The sequence below is a fragment of the Dicentrarchus labrax genome, unplaced genomic scaffold (genome assembly GCF_905237075.1).
Source record: "Dicentrarchus labrax unplaced genomic scaffold, dlabrax2021, whole genome shotgun sequence".
NCBI classification, from domain to species: Eukaryota; Metazoa; Chordata; class Actinopteri; family Moronidae; genus Dicentrarchus; species Dicentrarchus labrax.
The window spans coordinates 17,336,415-17,355,384 of NW_026136723.1; the positions used below are offsets into that span (position 1 = coordinate 17,336,415).

The window sequence follows — 18,970 nt, forward strand, 5'->3', positions numbered from 1 at the left end:
TATTTCAGCATTTTTTTCATTTACTCATCATCTGAACACATGAAAACACAAATTTACACCAAATCACACACACACACACACACACACACACACACACACACACACACACACATAAATCTACCAAAAGCATTATGTGAGTGCTCAGGGAACCTGTGATGATACAAATCTTCTGTCAATGGTCCAAATCCATCTTTTAGTTCAATCATGAGCTCATATACCCATGTCTTTATCAAATTAAGCCAACGTAAAAACAAACTTTCTCACAAAACAACAACAACAACAACAGTGACTAATGGGAAGGAGAAAAAAAAGTAAAAGCTTGGCTCTGAAATAATTTTGTGTGATTATAAAGCATTTTGAATCCATCCCTCCGGATCTCGGTCAAAATCCCCCCCCCCCCTCCTCTGTTCACGTGACTCCGGGATGAGCCAGATTAACGGCTCTCTGGTCGCGAGGACTCCACTTGCGGAAACAGACGAACAACGGTTCAAACGTACGTTGGATGTGGCGCTGCTAGCACCAGGGACGCAAGACTAAACACCAGCTTTTTTTTTTTTTTTTTTGGTTTAAAAAAAATAATAATAATAACGGGACATAGTATTGTTGAATAATTAATTTTCGGCAGCATTCATGAAATAGCTGGTAATTACATAGCAGGATAAATAATGATTTCGCCGTGGGACCGGTGGTACTCGACGAGCTGCTGCCTGTGCTGCCATGTACGGACGGGCACCATTATTCTGGGAATATGGTATATGGTACGTTGTGGTGTTTGTTGTTTTTTATTCGAGGTCAGGGTTAAATATGTGGAATAATTGGTGATTAATATTAAGTTTTTACAGCAGTTGCTAAGTTAGCCAGCGACTGTTGTTTTTCCGTTTGTTTTTCTGCTCTCATCTTTGATGTTAAGGATGTTCTCGGTTTATAACTCATTTAAACGGTGTTTGCTAAATTAATCGCCACCATTTTCAGTCAAAGATGGGGTTTTTTTGTATGGGGTTTCATTATAATCAAATATATCTGCTACAGTTTGCTCACGTTAACACTTTTGTTGTTGTGCTGAAACGATAACATTACCGTCCCCTTGTGTCCTACATTTGTGCCGGTTAAATATAGAGTTTGCTTCTGTTTTTACCCACGGGATAACCTAAAGTTTTAAACATAGTCCAGTAAGCCTTGTAAATCCCTGACCTTTTAGTAAGCGTAAGTCTTCCCTCTCTGTTTGACCCTACTAATGTCGTCAAATCGAGCCAAAGGCCAGAAAAAGCAACCAATTAATGTGACCTCCATTTGGTGAAAACTGTGACATATAGGACTGTAGGGATCTATTTATCATGCTGGTTGGACAGGTGCTGTGCTGAAGCAATTGATCAGGTGTTATCATTTTGACAATCAAGTAATCATTAACTTACAGCATCTCAAATGTGACGATTTGTTCATTTTCTAATTTATTTATTTTTAATTATTCTAATTATTATATGCCTTTGGTATTTTGGACTGTTAGTTGGACGAAATGATTCATTTGAAGATATCACCTTGTGGCTTGATGAACATGTGATGGTATTTCTGACTGGCAGTTCATAGATTTTTATTTTGTAAAGTAATTTTAAAAATATAATAGTAAACTGTGGGCCTGATCAACATTTCATGAAGCTTCATTAACGGGTTTTGTCCAGTGGATCCATCCACACTCAGCAGATGGCCTCTGTCATATCTTTTAAGCATAACTAAATAAAATAATTGTATCTAATAATACTTATTATTATACTTAATTATCCTTCACCTCACCTGTAATTACTTTCCCCTTTAAATTACTTTTATCCCACGCCACAAAAAAATCCCTGATCCTTCTGATCAATTCCTTCTGAAGGTTAACCCAAGAACTTAAATATGGTATAACACCACTGTGAAATTTAATATTACTATTGGTCTTAATTTCCCCCACAGCTCATCAATGCCGTGGTCCTACTCATCTTGTTGTCGGCTCTCAATGACCCAATTCAATACCGCTACCACCTTACCAGCTCTGAGCTGGGAACCGACATTGATGTCATGGACGATGCAAGTGAGTGCAACTAATCCCCTCATTGTTACATGTCTGACTTGGTGCATATTGGATTAGATGTCGTCAATGAGGCATTGCTTATTCTACAGAGAGCTGCAAGTTCAAGACATATCAAAATGATGTGAGTGTAAGATCTCGTGTAGAAGATGGATGTACAGAACAGTTCCTTTACAATTTCCCTTTTCTTCCCCGTCAGTGTTGTTAATTATCCACCATTTCTTTAAATATAATTAAATAATTCAACATGTAAAAAGTCTTGTCAGCCATACAGAACATTTAGATTTATTTGAACAGGGTATAACAGAAAAATTAAAAATAGTGAATAGATAACATTGAAGCTATATCAAAATATTACAAGTCAATACTCAGATATTATCAAGTTTTATGGCTCAGTCACATTATTATTTGGAGCTCCCAGCTTTGTGAGTGCCAACAGCATGTCCGTATAGCCTCCTGGCTTCTGCAGCTATAAAATCACCTCTCCTTTCTGCCTGCCACTTCTTTTCCCAGAATGCTGCTCTCAGCACAGACATAGCTGAGTAGGCTCAGCTCCATAGAGAACAAATCAGAGTGCATGTGTATTTTCAGTGTTTTCCCCCTCCAGCAGCTATCATCATCACAGTCGCCTCTGGAGCACCACAGACTCTGTCACTGGCTACTCTGATTAAAAACGACTGCTCTAATTTTCCATCGGATTAGAACGGCCATCTTGACTGACTCCCCCTCACATAGCGTTGTTGCTTGCGCAGCATCAGTCAAAGATTGTGAAACGTGGGAAAGGATGGAGATAAGCCGGTGTTATGGTTTTGTAATAGGCAGCTGTCAATAGATTCAGTCATTGCGATTATATGCAGAGAAATCATGAAAATCATGTGTGGATGACGTGTATGTGTGTGCGTGGGTTGAGGAGCTGCAGTGCATTTATGTATGCTTTTATTTTATATAGTATGTGTGAACATGCGTGTCTGTATCTAGTGTGTGTGTGTGTGTGTGTGTGTGTGTGTGTGTGTGTGTAGCAAGGGATTAAGATGCAAGGGTATCATCATTCCCTGGGTCTTAACACAGTATCAGTACCGTATTAATCACTGAGTGTAAGGGCACGCTGACAGCCATGATAATGTACAAAAGTTGCATTTTGTAGAGTCATGGAAATTGTTATGTTTTTATGCTAACGATGCTGACTACTAGGGATGCATTGACTCCACTGTTTCACAGCCAGTACTCTTTCTGAATACCAAGGTCATTAACTGCCAACACTGCATAGTGATCTCGGATCCCTTTCACCAAACAGCACATGTGCAGATATCCGGTCTTAACTTGATGTCAGCGGATCCCTGTTAGTTACTGCGCTAAAGCGACACTGACGACAATTGTCTTCAGTCCGTTTTCACAGCTGTAATGTGAATGCGAGAAGAGTGTTGCATTTAGTCAGATTTAGCATCTCTTGCATAACAATTACCCACGTGCCGATCATGTTTTGTCCAAGGCAGACTGGGGGGCTAAAAATAGCGAGGTTGCTTTGTTTTGTAAAAATCCATGCCCTCGTGAAGACTTCTGGATTACGTCAGTGGATTTCGAGGGTTCCAGTGAAATTACCTGTTTGCTGTTGTTCTCCATCGGTAATCTAGATGATCTGTTCTCACATTGTTCTGTTTCTTTCTGCAGATATCTGCATAGCCACTGCAATATCCCTACTCATGATTCTTATATGTGGCATGGCAACATATGGTGCTTACAAGGTAAATGAACAGACAAATATAAATGAGATTCAAACAGGCATCTGAACTTGAAATAACCTTTGTTCTTTCTGAGTTTCTTCATCTGTTGTCAATCTCTCCCACATAGCAACACGCAGCTTGGATCATTCCGTTCTTCTGCTACCAAATCTTCGACTTTGCCCTTAACACACTGGTAGCCATTAGTGTGGTGGTTTATCCCAACACGGTGCAGGACTACCTTCAGCAGCTGGTGAGAACCATTTCCCCTCCAACCCAAACACCAACTTCTTTTTAAACTGCTTCTTTTTGTTCCTATAGTAAAAAGCTACAATGCAAAACAGTCGAAATCAAGGAATAGCTCTTTTTGTGCTTTTAAACTAAGTTTGTGATAACTGCTTAATAACAAGACGGATTCAGGGGTCGGTGCGTCATCTGTTGAGTAAGACCACTAAAGAAGAGGCATTCAGTGAAACCAGGTCATTCAGTCATAGTACAGGCCTAAATTATCTAGATTAGGTGCCCATTTTAGACTCCTCGGCTGTTTTGTAAAATGATACTTTCCTACTTTTTTCTCTCCATTGATTTTTGTTTCACTCTTTCAACTTCTCCTTCCTTTCCAGCCAGGGACATTCCCTTACAAAGAGGACATCATGTCCACCAACAACATGTGCCTAGTTTTTGCAGTCCTCCTTTTCATTGGATGCATCCTCTCCTTCAAGGTAAGCCCCACAGAGTCTCTGTATCACTGCAGATCCTCCCATCATCCATTTCAATGATACTAAAAACTGTACAGATGCATAGAAAAATGCTTCTGAAGTATGATGATATAAGCGCAACACGTTGCAACAGATTACACACACTCATTGAACATTTGCTCCCTGTAGAACAGCCTTTTTATAGATATTGCGACATGATTAAAGCTATTAAGTCTCACACTGTGCACATCTCATGGTATATGAACCATATGGCGTGTATAATGAATCTGCCAGTGTGAACATTATCAATGTTCTTCATGAGATTATCACACAGTCAGAGAGCAGCGGGTCAGAGACAACAGGAAACCAACTCCTGTCAAGCTAATTTCCCCTTAATGCATGGATGATTCTCCAGGCGCAGCTATGCTCTGGGGCTCTGGGACGAGATGGGACATGAAGTTGCAGTCATCTGTACAATCAAATCAACTTGTTTCTCCTCTAAGCTCAGATTGGAAATGTTCTTGGCAGATTTCCAAAGCCAGAGCTGGGTTTTTATGAAAGGAAGCAGCCACTGGAAGATACACTGCTGGACTTACAGAGGGAAGCTATAAATGTCATGTCTCAGGCAGAGAGCTGTGTTGCACAGATGGGGTAGTTGAACTGCTTATTGCTTTAAATTTCAGCATTTAAGGTTAAACATAGATGTGTGCTGGCTCAAAACATAAATATAATCGTAAAATTTGCTAAGCCAAATTAAGAGAACCTAATTTTCACTGATGGGCTGGTCGTACAGTACATATTGAATACTGTAGTGACGATAGTTGAGTCAGTTCCCTGAAGGAGGGCCAGATCTGAAACCTCAAGGATGCATTCAGCTCTCAGCACAGAGGCAACACCTGCTAAAGTTCCTGCTGAAGCCAACATCCTCCACTTGACTGCACTTGACATAAATGATAGATAGAGACAGACAGGAAGAAGGAGAGCTGGAGAGAGAAGAGAGAGAGATGTGGCAGATAAGAGAGATGCAGATGGATGGATGATTGGATGAATAAAGAAACAGAGACAGTGTGACATAGAAGAATATGGGCAACATAGTAAAACTTAGACTTCTTAGTAATGTTTACTATGAGCCTAGCACGTTTTTATTTATTTATTATTATCTTCCCAACAAACATAGTGGGTACTTTGAAGTCATAGACAAAAATCAAGAGAACATGAAGGTAATACCTTAAAAAGAGAAAAACAAAATGCACTATTTTGTATGATCAAAATGATAAGTTGAAAGGGTTCTACTGCATTCAGTACTGTGGTGCATATCTCAGTTCAAAGTCAGTATGACAGCGAGGAGGTCAACTCAGCAGATGGTAAAGTGATTGGATAGTACGCAGCCTGGTTTTCTGGTTGGTCAGTTGCGCTTACTGCTGGCAGAAGTACCGACTCAGCAGGCTACTCACACATATACACAATGAACCTCCTGTTCTTCTGCCAAGTCAGACAAACCTAAACCCTAGTGCTACCATAGTCTTACTCAGGGCCAGAGATGCCTGATGAGTTACCTTGGCTAAAATGTTGGTGCACGACCAAGAAAGACGACATTGTTCAGGAAAATGCTACGCACATAAAAGTATCTTTTTTTTGTACAAGTGAATTGAGCTCCTGTGTGTTCTGACCTGTTTTGTTACGACGGTAGCTGATGTGTCACAATCTGTATCAAGTATTGATACGATGCATCATCCCTAACCTTGATGAACGGATGAGGTCATAGCGAGCAGCGTCAGTAATAATGAAAAGTGGAGACAATGTTGCTGAAGGTCATTGTGTGTTCTTTGTTTTCTCCTCCTGTGGACAGGCCTACCTGATTGGCTGCGTGTGGAACTGCTACAGATATGTGAGCGGCAGGGGCACCACGGAGGTTCTGGTTTATGTCACCACCAACGACACCACGGTGAGTCCTCTCATCCATCCTCTACACCTCACCTCAAGGACTTTTTTTTTCTTTTTCAAGGTTTTGGCTTACAAACTTTCATTACGTAAGGTGAAGATAATCCTGATAAAGGCACCGAAAAGTTGTTTTTATCATTGCTTAGCACATGAACTTATATTGAGCTATACTGAAATATAGATATTTACTTCTTTGTGTTATTGCAGTTCAGTGAGTTGATACCTCTGAATGTTAAAGGTAAGGATCATAGGCATTACTCATAACGTAAGAGTACGTAATTTAGAGCCTGAGTAATAAACTCATATTTTTAGTTCTCAAGAAAACACCTCATTAACCTCAACCTCAGAAGTTAAATTAATTGATGTAATGCAGGAAGACAGGAATTATTCTCTTTTCAGTGTGGGAAATCATTTCTCCAGTAAGAAATAACCTATAAACTGTATTGTGTTCTGCAATCATAGATGCCACATTACTAAGAAGGAAAAAGTACCACGTTCACCTCACAGATGATTTTTTAAATGTTATTGTTTGGATATAAGAAAGGAATAAGAATGTGTATAACAAAAAAAGCAAAGGAAATTATCCTTTTTTTATCCTGTACCTTAATATATTGCGGTCATCAGGTCATTTCACATAATTCAAATCAAGTAACTTCTCAATTTCCTAGAGGTTCAGGTTAGTGAGGTCCTTCTATAAAATCATGAATGAAGTAAGTAATTATGAAGTAATAGAATAGTCGTCATGTCACAGTCCCTGCATAAACGTATAGGTAGAGATGCTATGTGTAGTATTTTAACACTTAATTAAAACATATTTTCGGTTATTAAAGATATGTCAATTGTTGACTGATATTAAAATCCTACACATATCACTTTAGGGGTTATTGTAAATGATCAGAACTGTGAAGTAAAGTAATGTAATAAACCCCTAGTATATTGTAGACACTGGTAGAATAGAGTACACAGAGTACTCTGTGTTGTCACTGTGCAGTTTATCTCTTTATTGTCAGACAGTCAGTGAAGTGACATTGGTGCTGTTGGTCGCAGCACAGTAGGTGCTGTAGGTCATCCTGAGGTGTGATTGGCTGGCTGTGCAGAGCCGGGTCTCGTCAATCCCACTTGTCCTCCACGGTGTTGACTCATGGGGTTTCAGAGAGGCTTTAGCACAGTCATGGTTTCCATTTGTCTGTCTGTCTGTAAGCCTCCACACTGATACATAAGACATTAATCTCACACCCGCTGTCTCGATACGTAGCACTTCATCTGTCTGTCACTTTGTCCTTGTTGTCGTGGCCCTTGTTCACACTGCTGACGTTTTTCACCTTATAAAACAGGAACTAATCCAGCAGGGTCTGATATCATATTGTGCATCAGATGGCCTTTCAGGAAATATTGGATATGTGCCAGTCATTTTTGCCCACTGTAGTTATGAGAGTAAACACGCAATACAACTGGCATGAAACCAGCATCCTTAGTTTAGAAATATTTCAACATTGATTTGCATCTAAAGCTTGCAAAAAACAAGTAATTTAATGTATTATTAAAAGGTATGGCTGACTTTATTCGATAGTTTTATTTTTTACAACCATTGACAAATCCCATGAAAACTTAAAAAGATGATGCATTAGTTCGTCTCTTAGAACTGACTTCCCTAATATGTCTGTGGCCCTCAGCTCGGAGCAAATTCATGCCTACTGTGCACATAAATCTTCAAAAACAGGTCACAAATTATTCAAAATAAACTACGGTAGCTTTCTGACAATAGTGGAGCTCTATAGGACACAGGAATAAGCTGTATAAGATGCTGAATGGTGAATACTTGTTAGTAGGACTAATGAATTGTTTTTGTGGTTTGTTAATTATAACAAAAATATATAATATTGCCAGCCCTATCTTTTAAAAACATTTCTACAAATACAAAATGTCATTAAAATGAGAAATGAGAAAAACATTTTTTGGTAATATATAGTTTCACCTTAAAATGATACAGCACAGTGAAACACATAATTATTAGTAGAAGAATGAGAAGAATCAGTAGCTGACTAAAATATTATTAGTTAAAAACAATAAAAAAAACATTTTAATGAATGCCTTTTTAATGAACACATCATACAAACTGATATTGACTATATCATTATCCTATGGCACTGAACATTAGTGTATATTTGGATAAATGTGCTCTAAAAAATCAAATGGTAACTCAAATTCATTAGGAAACCACGAACACAAAAGACAAAACAAAATGAAGCAAACAACTGAGGCAACTAGGTCAATGTGAAGGCCACGGCAAAGCTGTGTGAATTTTAATTAGAAAGGAATCAGGGAACAAATATCTGTAGCACTTGGTCTACACAGGTTAAAAGCCTGAATAATGACGACATGTTTTTATCACTGCATTCCCTCCCTCCACACGCAGAGCTGAATGAATAGAGCGCGCCGTCTATTTTTACTATTAGAAAGCCGGCAGTGTTAAATGGCTTTTTACTGCCTCGAACATCAAGTACCCAGCTGCTTATCTGCCATGCTTTTATATAAATGCCATTAAAATGCACAAGGGTCTCTCTCTCTCTCTCTCTCTCTCTCTCTCTCTCTCTCTCTCTCTCTCTCTCTTCCCCCTTCTCCTTCCTCTATATATCTCTGTCCATCCTCTCTTATTCTGGACATGTTACATAATTGTCTGCTTGTCCGCTTCATTTCAAATCCTCCCTGTGATGTGTTCGCCGGGCCTCCCTGGCTGTTTCACAATTCCATCCCCTCGGAGCATATCCCCCCCCTCTCTCAATTCAAATTCAAAATGGGCTTTATTGGCATGAAACAACAATATTGCCAAAGTAAAGCATTCAAATACAATACAATAAATCAAAGATATATACATTATGAACATTATATTAGTTATATACAGTGTGTGCATGTGCCTCAATCACTGTCCATGTTAATATCTCTCTCTCTCTCTCTCTCTCTCTCTCTCTCTCTCTCTATTTCTCTCTCTCTCTCTGAATTAGCAGCAGTGCTGGTTTTATAACACCATTTACAGAGAAAGACCTCTGATGGAGAGAAAGCAATCTGGCCTCTAAAGCGGAAGAATGTGTGTACATGTTATCCTCGCAGCCAGTAAGGCCTTCTATAGCGATGGAATAAATAGTATGAAAGATGGAGAACCTACAACAGTTACTGAGGCTGTGTTTAAAATAACTTCCTATTCTTAAATATTGTACTACATTAACATTTTCAGTGTCTTAATTCTGTGTGTGTGTAAGTTTAACTTAGTTTTCTCAAGTAATAATAGTAATAATCTAGTAATATTGAAAAATAACTCACTAAAATGATTCAGTAATGTCAGCAGTTACTCTGAAATTGGCAAAAACGTAGCTAACTTAAGCCACCGTACGCTGCTGCTCATACTGTGATTCAAGCCATTTGTAGTCAGTTGTGGGAATGGTCAGAAGGGTCGTGCAGATGCGCACAATTTCAGGATGATTGAGATGTATGGGGGAAAAACGCATGAGAACAGGCGTATGTGAGGTTTTATCAATCTGACGGAAAAGACTGCGTACGCATGTTTCTTGTTTTGTGTGTACACAGATTTCTACAGCTGAATATACATGCAGTTTTAAGCCTCTGGCCCCATCTGAGCTCAAAGGTCCACTTACTAGATTTTGGTCACATCATGACATTTGTGCCAACTCTGTTAACTGAAGAAGACCGTGAGATATATATATATATATATATATATATATATTAGAGTTAATAGGGAATCTGTCAGCACTGAACCACATAATTAAACCACCTTTTGGTTTTCTGTTACATTTCAGGTTCTGCTCCCACCGTACGAGGAGGCTATTGCCATACCACCGAAGGAGCCCCCTCCCCAGTATATGGAGGCATGAGAGACACCCCATTTGCTGGATCCTATACCCCAAATATATTCCTATACCCAATACCTACTACTACATCTCCCTCCAACAGTAGGACCCCGATACTGGCTGGAACGTGTTGAAAAGCAAGACCAAACAATGTCTTAGAGGCCGGTTTCAGCTTGGATTCCTGCCAACCTTAGATTAGATTAGGCCAACCCTTCGCCAGTATTGCCATTAACTCTCCCCCCTTACCCCACCCCCAAACACCACCCTTGGTTGTTGTGACGTACTTTCCTCCCCCCTTGTCTCCTATGTCCTGCTCCAAGGGCAATATCGGAGCAACTTCATCCGCCACCACCAACCCTCCCCTCTTGGCAGTTGCTGTCCCCCTGGCAGCATCTAAACTCTTGCACGCCCCCGAACACTCTGTCCCAACTCAATTTGCACTTTTCTCTGAGTGAAACGTGCACCGGTCAGGCCACCAACTGTTAACCCCCCAATACTGTGAATCTCCCTCGTGGTCTTTGTCTAGAAACCAACTACCTGAAGAGAGATAGCGACAGAGAGAGTGAGAAGGAAAGCGACATACACGATCAGTTATGCAAGAGCACTTTTTTCAGAAATCGACAAATTTCCTTCATTGAATGTAATGTCGAGGTATTTTTGTATGACTTTTTTGTATAACAGTGAAAACTGAGAGAAAATGAAGTGAGTAGTGAAAGGCTGTTCTGTTGTGATGAAACATCATCTGCATACTGGTGTAGTTTGTCCTGCAGGAAATCGCATCGAGAAAAAAAAGGGTCCCTTGACCAATAACAACTGCGTCTTCCTTTTGTATCCACGTTACAAACTGTGTGTAAACTTGTAACCCATTGACTGCCAGTGAGAACCTTGTTCACCCATTGTACCACCATATTCCAGTTTGCCTTCTGGTCCATTTCCTGTCTTTTCCGAGAACTCAAAACGTTAAGAAAGACTGGCATTAATGTATCAGTCCAGTGAAGCACTTATCACAAACATACACGTTTTACACACTACAGATCCACATCCAAAAAGGCAATACACATACTGTAAAATGTGTGAACAGAGTGTGAAAATATTTCAGTGAAGTCCTTTTTTCCCGTTGAGTTGCAGCTGCAACAGCATCGTCTGTGTCTTTTATTGTTTTTGTTTGTTTTTTTACATGGATCATGGTGTATAATCTGATCTTTTTAGTTGAGCTAACTTAGCTGGACTGAGGGCATTTTCCTACAAAGACGGCGTGACATGCTGCTGTACATGCAGAGACTGTGTTTGTGTGTGCGTGCGTGCGTGAGTGTGTGAGCGCGTGTGCTTGCCTGAGTACTATGATGTAACTCCTAGGTCCTTTATATGTAGTAACTTTCTTTTTTGCACATGCAGTGATATCATGTTGAGATATTTCCTGTGCTGGTGACCTTTTTAAAATGAACGATGGATGGGAATCTAAAGCCGTGAATTAGCTTAGTATAGTAGCACAAAATCAATATACACAATATGAAGGTAGATGCTTGTATTTTGCCTGTAACTATTTAGGCAACAAGTTGAGACATAATAATGGAACAAACCATATTAGATATACCTAATCCCATTTCTTTTCTCCAATAATTCCTAAGTAGTGTTTGCTATCAGCTGAAAAAACTTTAAATAAAAGAAACGTTTTGTCATCCGGACTATGCAACAGTGCATCCAACAACTCGTTAGACCTGGAAATACACGTAGTATTCCATTTCATACTAATATTGTAGTTGATAATGTAGTCATGTTGGCCCTTTCATCGTTGTCCCTGTGTGAATTACGACCACTGCTTCTGCAAATCCAACAAAGCTGAAAATGAAATTGCACTTTAAAGTCAGCGTAAGCTCACTGAAAACCGATGTGTTTGTGTTGTGTTCATGTTTACCACGGTATGCTGTAGCTAAGTGGTTCTAATATGAGCAGCCACCCTCTTCTGGATGGCACAGGCTTCTAAAACATCACATTTACAAATCAATATTTCCATTTGCGATGTGACTGAAGGAGTATAGATTATATACTATCTGGACTTGATTTTTGGCTCATTTTATTAGAATCACTTCAAGACTGTTCTCCATTGCTTTCCATTCACACACATCCTCTTGTTGGATCTGCATGAGCTCATGTCTTTAATTCTGAATAATAAAAAGCTAAATTAATCTCTGTCTGCTGTTGCATTTATTTGTTGAGTCTTTTTTTGTGATTGAGCTTTTTATCAGCATCTTGAAAAGAACAAATATTTAATTTAGCCATCTTAAATTAGCAAGAAGCCTTGGAGATTAGAAAAAAGGCTTATCAGGATAAACTTTAGGCATTAAGCAGTTCTTTTTTGGCGTACAATTTATTTGGTATTTTTCACACATTACTGACTTTTGGATATGTATTACCAGATTGTTCTTTAAATGTTTGACAATAGATTGTATTGCAATCACATGTGGGATGGTCGAAGTGTTTGCCATCACACAGAAATAAAGATTTACTGTTAACATGCAAGTAAACTGAAAGATTTTCTAAAAACTGAATTACAATTTTAAAAGCAAGACAAAAATATAAAAAACAACAATATTAGGACCCAAATTTAAAAATAAATCAATAAATAAAATGTCTCCGTCTTCTTGTTTCCGTTGGTTTTCTAACAAGTAATACACATTCTACATCTAAAACAAGAGGCATTCATTGTCACACAGATGTTACTAATAACATTAACGATGGCTCCAGCATGAACAATACCCTGCAGCCAAAACAGCTAAATGGAATGCAGCCATCATTAATTTTATTATTTACACCTGTGCTTTTCCAATGTCAAAATGTCCTGTGGAAAAAGGTCTGTTTGTTTTCTCTTACATGGATGTATGTGGTTGTTAGAGCTGACTGAAGCTAACATCTTATTCAAATTACAGGGTGTCTGTGTCTTCTGATAGGGCAGTTGGCCTGTTAGGAAACACTACTCAACAAACATTGACTGCATCACAGGCTGAAAATGAGCACAGTGGCTCACCGAGGGCTGACTGGCTTGATTCAACGCCAAGAACTTCACTTTAAATCAGTGTCGAACCACTAATGCTGGAGTTTAATTCAGACATTACATTAATCACGCTCTCTTTTTTATTCAAAAGAAATGATAAGTAGTACAAGGTCCATACAAATTGTGCTCTTTCTCTGCACATACAACCAGCCAATAATTCATTACCAGATCTGACCAGATTGCTCTAAAATTAAAGTTTGACAATATGACTATATGAAAAATGGGTGTCCAGTTGATGTGCGTGCATCGCGCTGTCCTCAGACATTCAGCATCCCTGAGTGGGGGACGAACAAGCTGGCAGATAAGCAAGGATTTACCCGCCTGCCTCAAAATGGAGTCTGGCATTACCTTGGGTCTGACAGTAGGCTGACCAGACAGACACGCTCACCTACTTTCTGCCACTGGGACGGGGCAGGGAAAAAAAACAAATAAACAAGTGGGTCACATTCTGTCTCTTTTCTTGCGGAAATGCTTGTTGGATGCAGATAGAGGGTCGTACAATGACATTAGCTTCAAAAAAAAAAAAAAAAAAAAGGGGGGGAGATATTTGTGAAAGAGGACACAGGAGGGGCCAAAAGGTGGTTGAGCTAAATCTGCCAGCAGACTTTGTGTGACCTGGATAGCATTCGAATTCGTCTCTAACAATTACCATTTTACCTTGAAGCAGCAGCAAAAATAATCATGCACACAATAAAGATTAGAGATACTTTAGAGGTATTTTATGTACACATAGTCATAGTATCCAGTATGTAAAATTGTTCAGTGTATACTTTGGCTTGTGGCAATGAGAGAAGTTCATGATCAATAACAATGTGTGTGAGAATACAAACCACACAGCGTCCAGTAAATGTCCATAACTGATGTCACATACCATCCAGTTGATGTTCCAATGGAAATGTTCGATGCTTACACTCTAGTGACCAACACGGCCTGACTGGTTTGTACTCAGTTGACTTTGTTCTACATAACTGGAGATAAATGAGTCACTGAGACACAAATAGTAAAGAAATAAGTCAAACAGTGGCCCAAAAATGTGCTGGAGGATGCTGTATGTGCCCTTAAAGGATTTCCCCCCCCTATTTATGTTTCAGATTGTTTACAGTTGTTAATTCAAGTCTTATTCTGCAACCTTTTTTAGATATTGTCCTCATTTGGTGCTGGACATCTGCTGTACGTGAAACAGATCATCTGGGATGCTTTCATTCGATTTAATTGGGAATCAAGAAAACGGCTTAGTAAAGCAGTGAGTGGAAAAACTGGGCCAAACCACTCGATGGATGATGGACAGCTTATATCTCTGTCTCTGGGTAGATGCACCAGCCCGTCTGTATGGTCAGAGTTTCAAACTCAAAAGGTCAGAAACAATGACATTTGATCTTGATGTCTATGGGATACAGTTGCAGTATAATATGAGATTTTACCTTTCAGTGACCGCAGCTGGCATCTGCCTGCTGTTGGTATTCAGGCTTTCAGGCATCGCTCTTCCTCCTAATAATTGCATTTATTTCAAACATTCATATTTGATAACGTTTGATGTATTGTGAAATGACTTTCAAAGGAAATATCTAAATTATATGAGTATGAGGCAATATCTAAAGTTTATATCATTTTAAAATATGATTTGTAAATTCATTTATTTATGATGTATGTATGTTCGAGTTTGACTAAAGAACATTTTTCCTCAGTTGTCGTGAAACTGTTGGTGTTCAAACTCTCAGTAGTCTGTAGGGTGAACAAAGGTGTTACCAATTATATGAATTACGGTTCTGTTCCAATAAGTGTAGCAGAACCTTTTCAGTGAGCCAACATGCACAATAGCAGCACCCTGACTCTGTTTGACCTGAATGGAACAAAACCTTAATTATACTACTACTACGATTTCATCAAACTGGTTGTTTCTCATCCATTTTGGCTTTAAAGTTGAAGTATCATTAAAAATGTGCATACTGGCCAAACAATACTTGTGTCAGGTTCAGTTTGATCATCAGCAGTTACACCTGTAACAAGCTGAAATTATATATTTAACACTCAAAGAGCTCCAACACACCTTTCAAACCACAGCCAACAAGTGTCCAACTAACACTGATGTTTTGCAGGTGTTGTAGTGGTTGTGACATTAGACACACATTGTGACACAAGCTAAGTGTACAATGACTACATGAGTATTTTCTAGCAGCAGGGGTTGAGACACAGCTTGGATCACCAATTGGTTTATGATGGCTTCAAATAGGACCTTTTAAATGAACCCCTTTCTTTAGACTATGGCTGATAAATAAATTAACCAGCACATCACTTTGTTCTGGACGTCTGTGTATTTTCACTCGAGTCTCGGAGGACATCAACAGTATGTGTGATAAAGACGGCCATCACTCTAGTCTAAAGCCTTTAATACTTCTGGAAGGAGTGTCCTTACTCGATTACTGTCAGAAGGCTGCAGCTAATACAGCAGACGGTCATCACAGGGTTTATGTAAGTGAGAAAAAAAAAAAGCCACACCATTCTCAATGATCAGCTGTTGCGTAATATTAACATCAACATGGTGATGAGCAGCAAGATGGGTTGATTGTCATTTACACAGAAACAGATGTTGTCATGCTTTGTTACACAAGAAAGATCTACTGTGCCGATACTCGTATTGTAAATTGCTCTGCAGACTCCAGGAAATCCCTAAAACAGACCTTGAAAATGTTCATGAGGAAACCTTATCTGAGAACACCCAAGACCACACTGGTGCTCTCTGGTGGACACATGCAGGAATAACATACTGTTCATACAAGCAGGTTATATTGATCACAAATTAAAAGGACAGCAGCATGAATTGTTAATACCGATTTTATTTATAACAACGGGGTGGGGGAACAGCTCTACTGAGGTGGCTGCTGCTGGTCTGGCATGCTCCTGATGATGTCAGAATCACCTGAAGGAGAAAACAAGAAGTCAGTAAAAAGTAATACAGCCACATATACATACACATCCATTATATCCACTATATAAAATACCTCCTACAAATACATTAAAGTTGACATTATGGAGGGTAAATGTTACCAACGGAGCACTCATGAACCGACCAGAAAGCACTGGCAGTTCAAGAAAGTGCTCTGAACGGCTTTCATCTAGCGAACCACTTGTCCTGAATTGGACACTTTGATGAGGTCCAACAGGCGCTTAAATTCGCAGAAGAAACCAAGAGGCAGGAAATAGAAAATATATACATCTGGAAGTTTTAACAAACCTCAGCAGTGAACCCAAATATTTTAATAATTTAGGTCAATGGAGACATTTTTGCAGTCTCATTTGCTGAGCTTTTGACATTACATTTAGTTGTTCTCCAGTAGTGATACTGATAAATGAATATTATCTCAGGTTGCATTACAACACAGATAAAGAGAAAAGGTAGAAAGTGCACAAAACAGGACCACAGAAAATACAACTAAAGAATAAATCTCACGTTTTAACACATCATTTCCCTCTGTCTTGATTTTAATTGTTGAATGGTAGTGTGTTAGTCCTTTGTTACCAGCTCTAGGTGAACAAGTTCATTGGATGGTAATGCATATTCTATCATGGATCGTTGAAATGCTCTGTCGTGGTTTAAGGGCCCCTTTGGCTGCAGTTCAGCTCTGTCATATAAGCCCACTGGGACCAGTCCCCTGAGGCTAAAATCCTTCCATCAACTTTGCTACCAGACTGTACCCGGCAGAAGCTTTTGTCAGAAACGTCACATTAGTCCATCAAATATCTGAGTATGGGACCACTCCAGCATTAATTAGCCAAAGAACAAACTCAATGTTTGACAGTAGAAGTTTGGGAATCAATTGCACAGTACGGTAGACTGTCCAATACAAAAGGTACTCACCAGGGTCAATAATCGCCAGTGTGCACACCCTGTAGTATTTGCCGCAGGCTGTGCCGAGCTCAATGTTGTTTCCACTGTAGTGGTGGACACCGGTCTTGGCCAGCATAGCGTAGTACTCAATCTCAGATTTCCTGGACAGGTCAGAGACAAAAAGGAAAATGTGAGCCAAAGCAGCAGATACAAATACAGTAAATTTGACAGGAAACCAATACAAAAATCCCCCCAAAATACCAACATGTCAAGATAACGTAGAAATCCCTAAGTGATGATGTCTCCCAGAAACCTGATTATAGTTAACAATAATTCTCTGTAACCAGACAATTTTAAGACCTGTTGTGCTTCACAATATCTGCATCGAGGCATAAATCTAGTTTCAAAAACTTGAAATTATTTGATAAGATTTACCAGTATTTGAAATCTATGACATGACATAGATACAAGCATCAGTTCGCACATTAAACATAATTTTGCAGAGCATGTCATATTGTTGAAGCAGTGCACTCATGAAGGTTATTTTTGGGAAAAGAGAAAATGTTTCTCCATTTTCTCCAATTATGTGTGTATATACACACACACACGGGATGACTTGCAACAGTAGTTGATGCCATATTGTGTTTTTGTTCCAGTTTTTGTTACTGTTGATGTCTCATGTGCCTGTTACAAGCTGTGTCAACCATACAGTCTCATCTGCCTACAAGTCGTTTTAACACACAAGTCATAGGCATCGACAATCACATAACCTCCCCAAATAATAAAAAATAAATAATAGAGCAGGTATGAATTTGATTATCTTCATATACCTGAGAGCAGGGCAGTTGTTGGCCAGGATAACCAGCTTGGCTTTTCCCTGACGGATCATCTTCTGGGACTGTTTGTAGCCCAGGACGTATTTTCCACTCTTCATCACCAGCTGGAGACGGGAGTTGATGGACTCCATGGACTTTTTCTGAACACATTAAAATATACTAAAGTTAGTGACAAGAACATTAAACTATATCGTTAACTTACATCACTGAGCTCGCACAAAACCCCCCAAAGTAACACAATAGGAATAATAAATATCATTTTAACCAAGAGGACGCAATACAGCCAGGACATTAAATAAGTTATTAACATACATTTATATGAACTGTTGTCACGTTGCTGACATTTTGTTGCTGTTAGATTTAGCAAACTAGCATTAGCCATACAGCCTGCTCACTGCAGCTGCAAACTTCCGCCGACGTTAAACAAACGGACGACAATAAATAAATCACGACAGCCAGAAACATGTACTTCTAACGTCATACATGTACAGCTGCGACAGTATAACGCACAACCCCGCACACACACACTGGGTGTAGCCGTGGAGCTATGGCGCTCGCTAGCAGGCCCCGACAGACACACGGCCCACGTGAAGCACCAGCCTGGCCCTGGAGCAGCGCGTGCACACCGGGCCGAGCCAAACGCCACTCACCGTTTTCTTTGCGGCCACCATTTTTGCGGTTTAGTCCGGACCGGCCAACCTGCGGGCGAGAGGAGGGAAGGAGAAGACTGTCGTTAAGGTCTGGAGAGTCACAAAATGTTGAAATGAACAAATGCTGTCGGTTTTTTTTGTTATAAAACTGGGAGCTCGTCTTACTGTGAGTTAACTCCAATATGGCCTCGGAGAGAAAGGAAGTACCGTGGTGCATTGCGCTGCTATGTGTCGGTGGGTCTGCGCAAAAAGAGTTCTGCGCATCCTACTCGCCGCTGATGGTTAGAGTACAGGAGAGTTATTTTATATGTGTATATAAATAAC

General features: G+C 39.6%; 2 protein-coding genes across 3 annotated transcripts; one reads left to right on the forward strand and one right to left on the reverse strand.

Moving 5' to 3' along the window:
- Positions 1 to 445: 445 nt before the first annotated feature.
- Positions 446 to 12,468, forward strand: laptm4b (lysosomal protein transmembrane 4 beta). 2 transcript variants are annotated; one of them, XM_051391412.1, is made up of 8 exons: positions 446 to 758; positions 1,948 to 2,065; positions 3,731 to 3,804; positions 3,911 to 4,033; positions 4,404 to 4,502; positions 6,328 to 6,423; positions 6,627 to 6,657; positions 10,232 to 12,468. In XM_051391412.1, exons 1-8 carry the CDS (start codon positions 666 to 668, stop codon positions 10,414 to 10,416), a joined length of 819 nt encoding a protein of 272 aa, XP_051247372.1. In that variant the 5' UTR covers positions 446 to 665; the 3' UTR covers positions 10,417 to 12,468. The 2 variants fall into 2 exon arrangements, with proteins under 2 accessions (XP_051247372.1, XP_051247373.1); XM_051391413.1 differs by lacking the exon at positions 6,627 to 6,657 and having other exon boundaries at positions 452 to 758.
- A 3,680-nt stretch (positions 12,469 to 16,148) lies between these two features.
- rpl30 (ribosomal protein L30) lies at positions 16,149 to 18,889 on the reverse strand. Its single transcript, XM_051390446.1, has 5 exons — positions 18,812 to 18,889; positions 18,647 to 18,695; positions 17,991 to 18,136; positions 17,191 to 17,321; positions 16,149 to 16,251 (listed from the first exon to the last, which is right to left on the reverse strand). Exons 2-5 carry the CDS (start codon positions 18,665 to 18,667, stop codon positions 16,199 to 16,201), a joined length of 351 nt encoding a protein of 116 aa, XP_051246406.1. The 5' UTR covers positions 18,668 to 18,695; positions 18,812 to 18,889; the 3' UTR covers positions 16,149 to 16,198.
- Between the last annotated feature and the right edge of the window lie 81 nt (positions 18,890 to 18,970).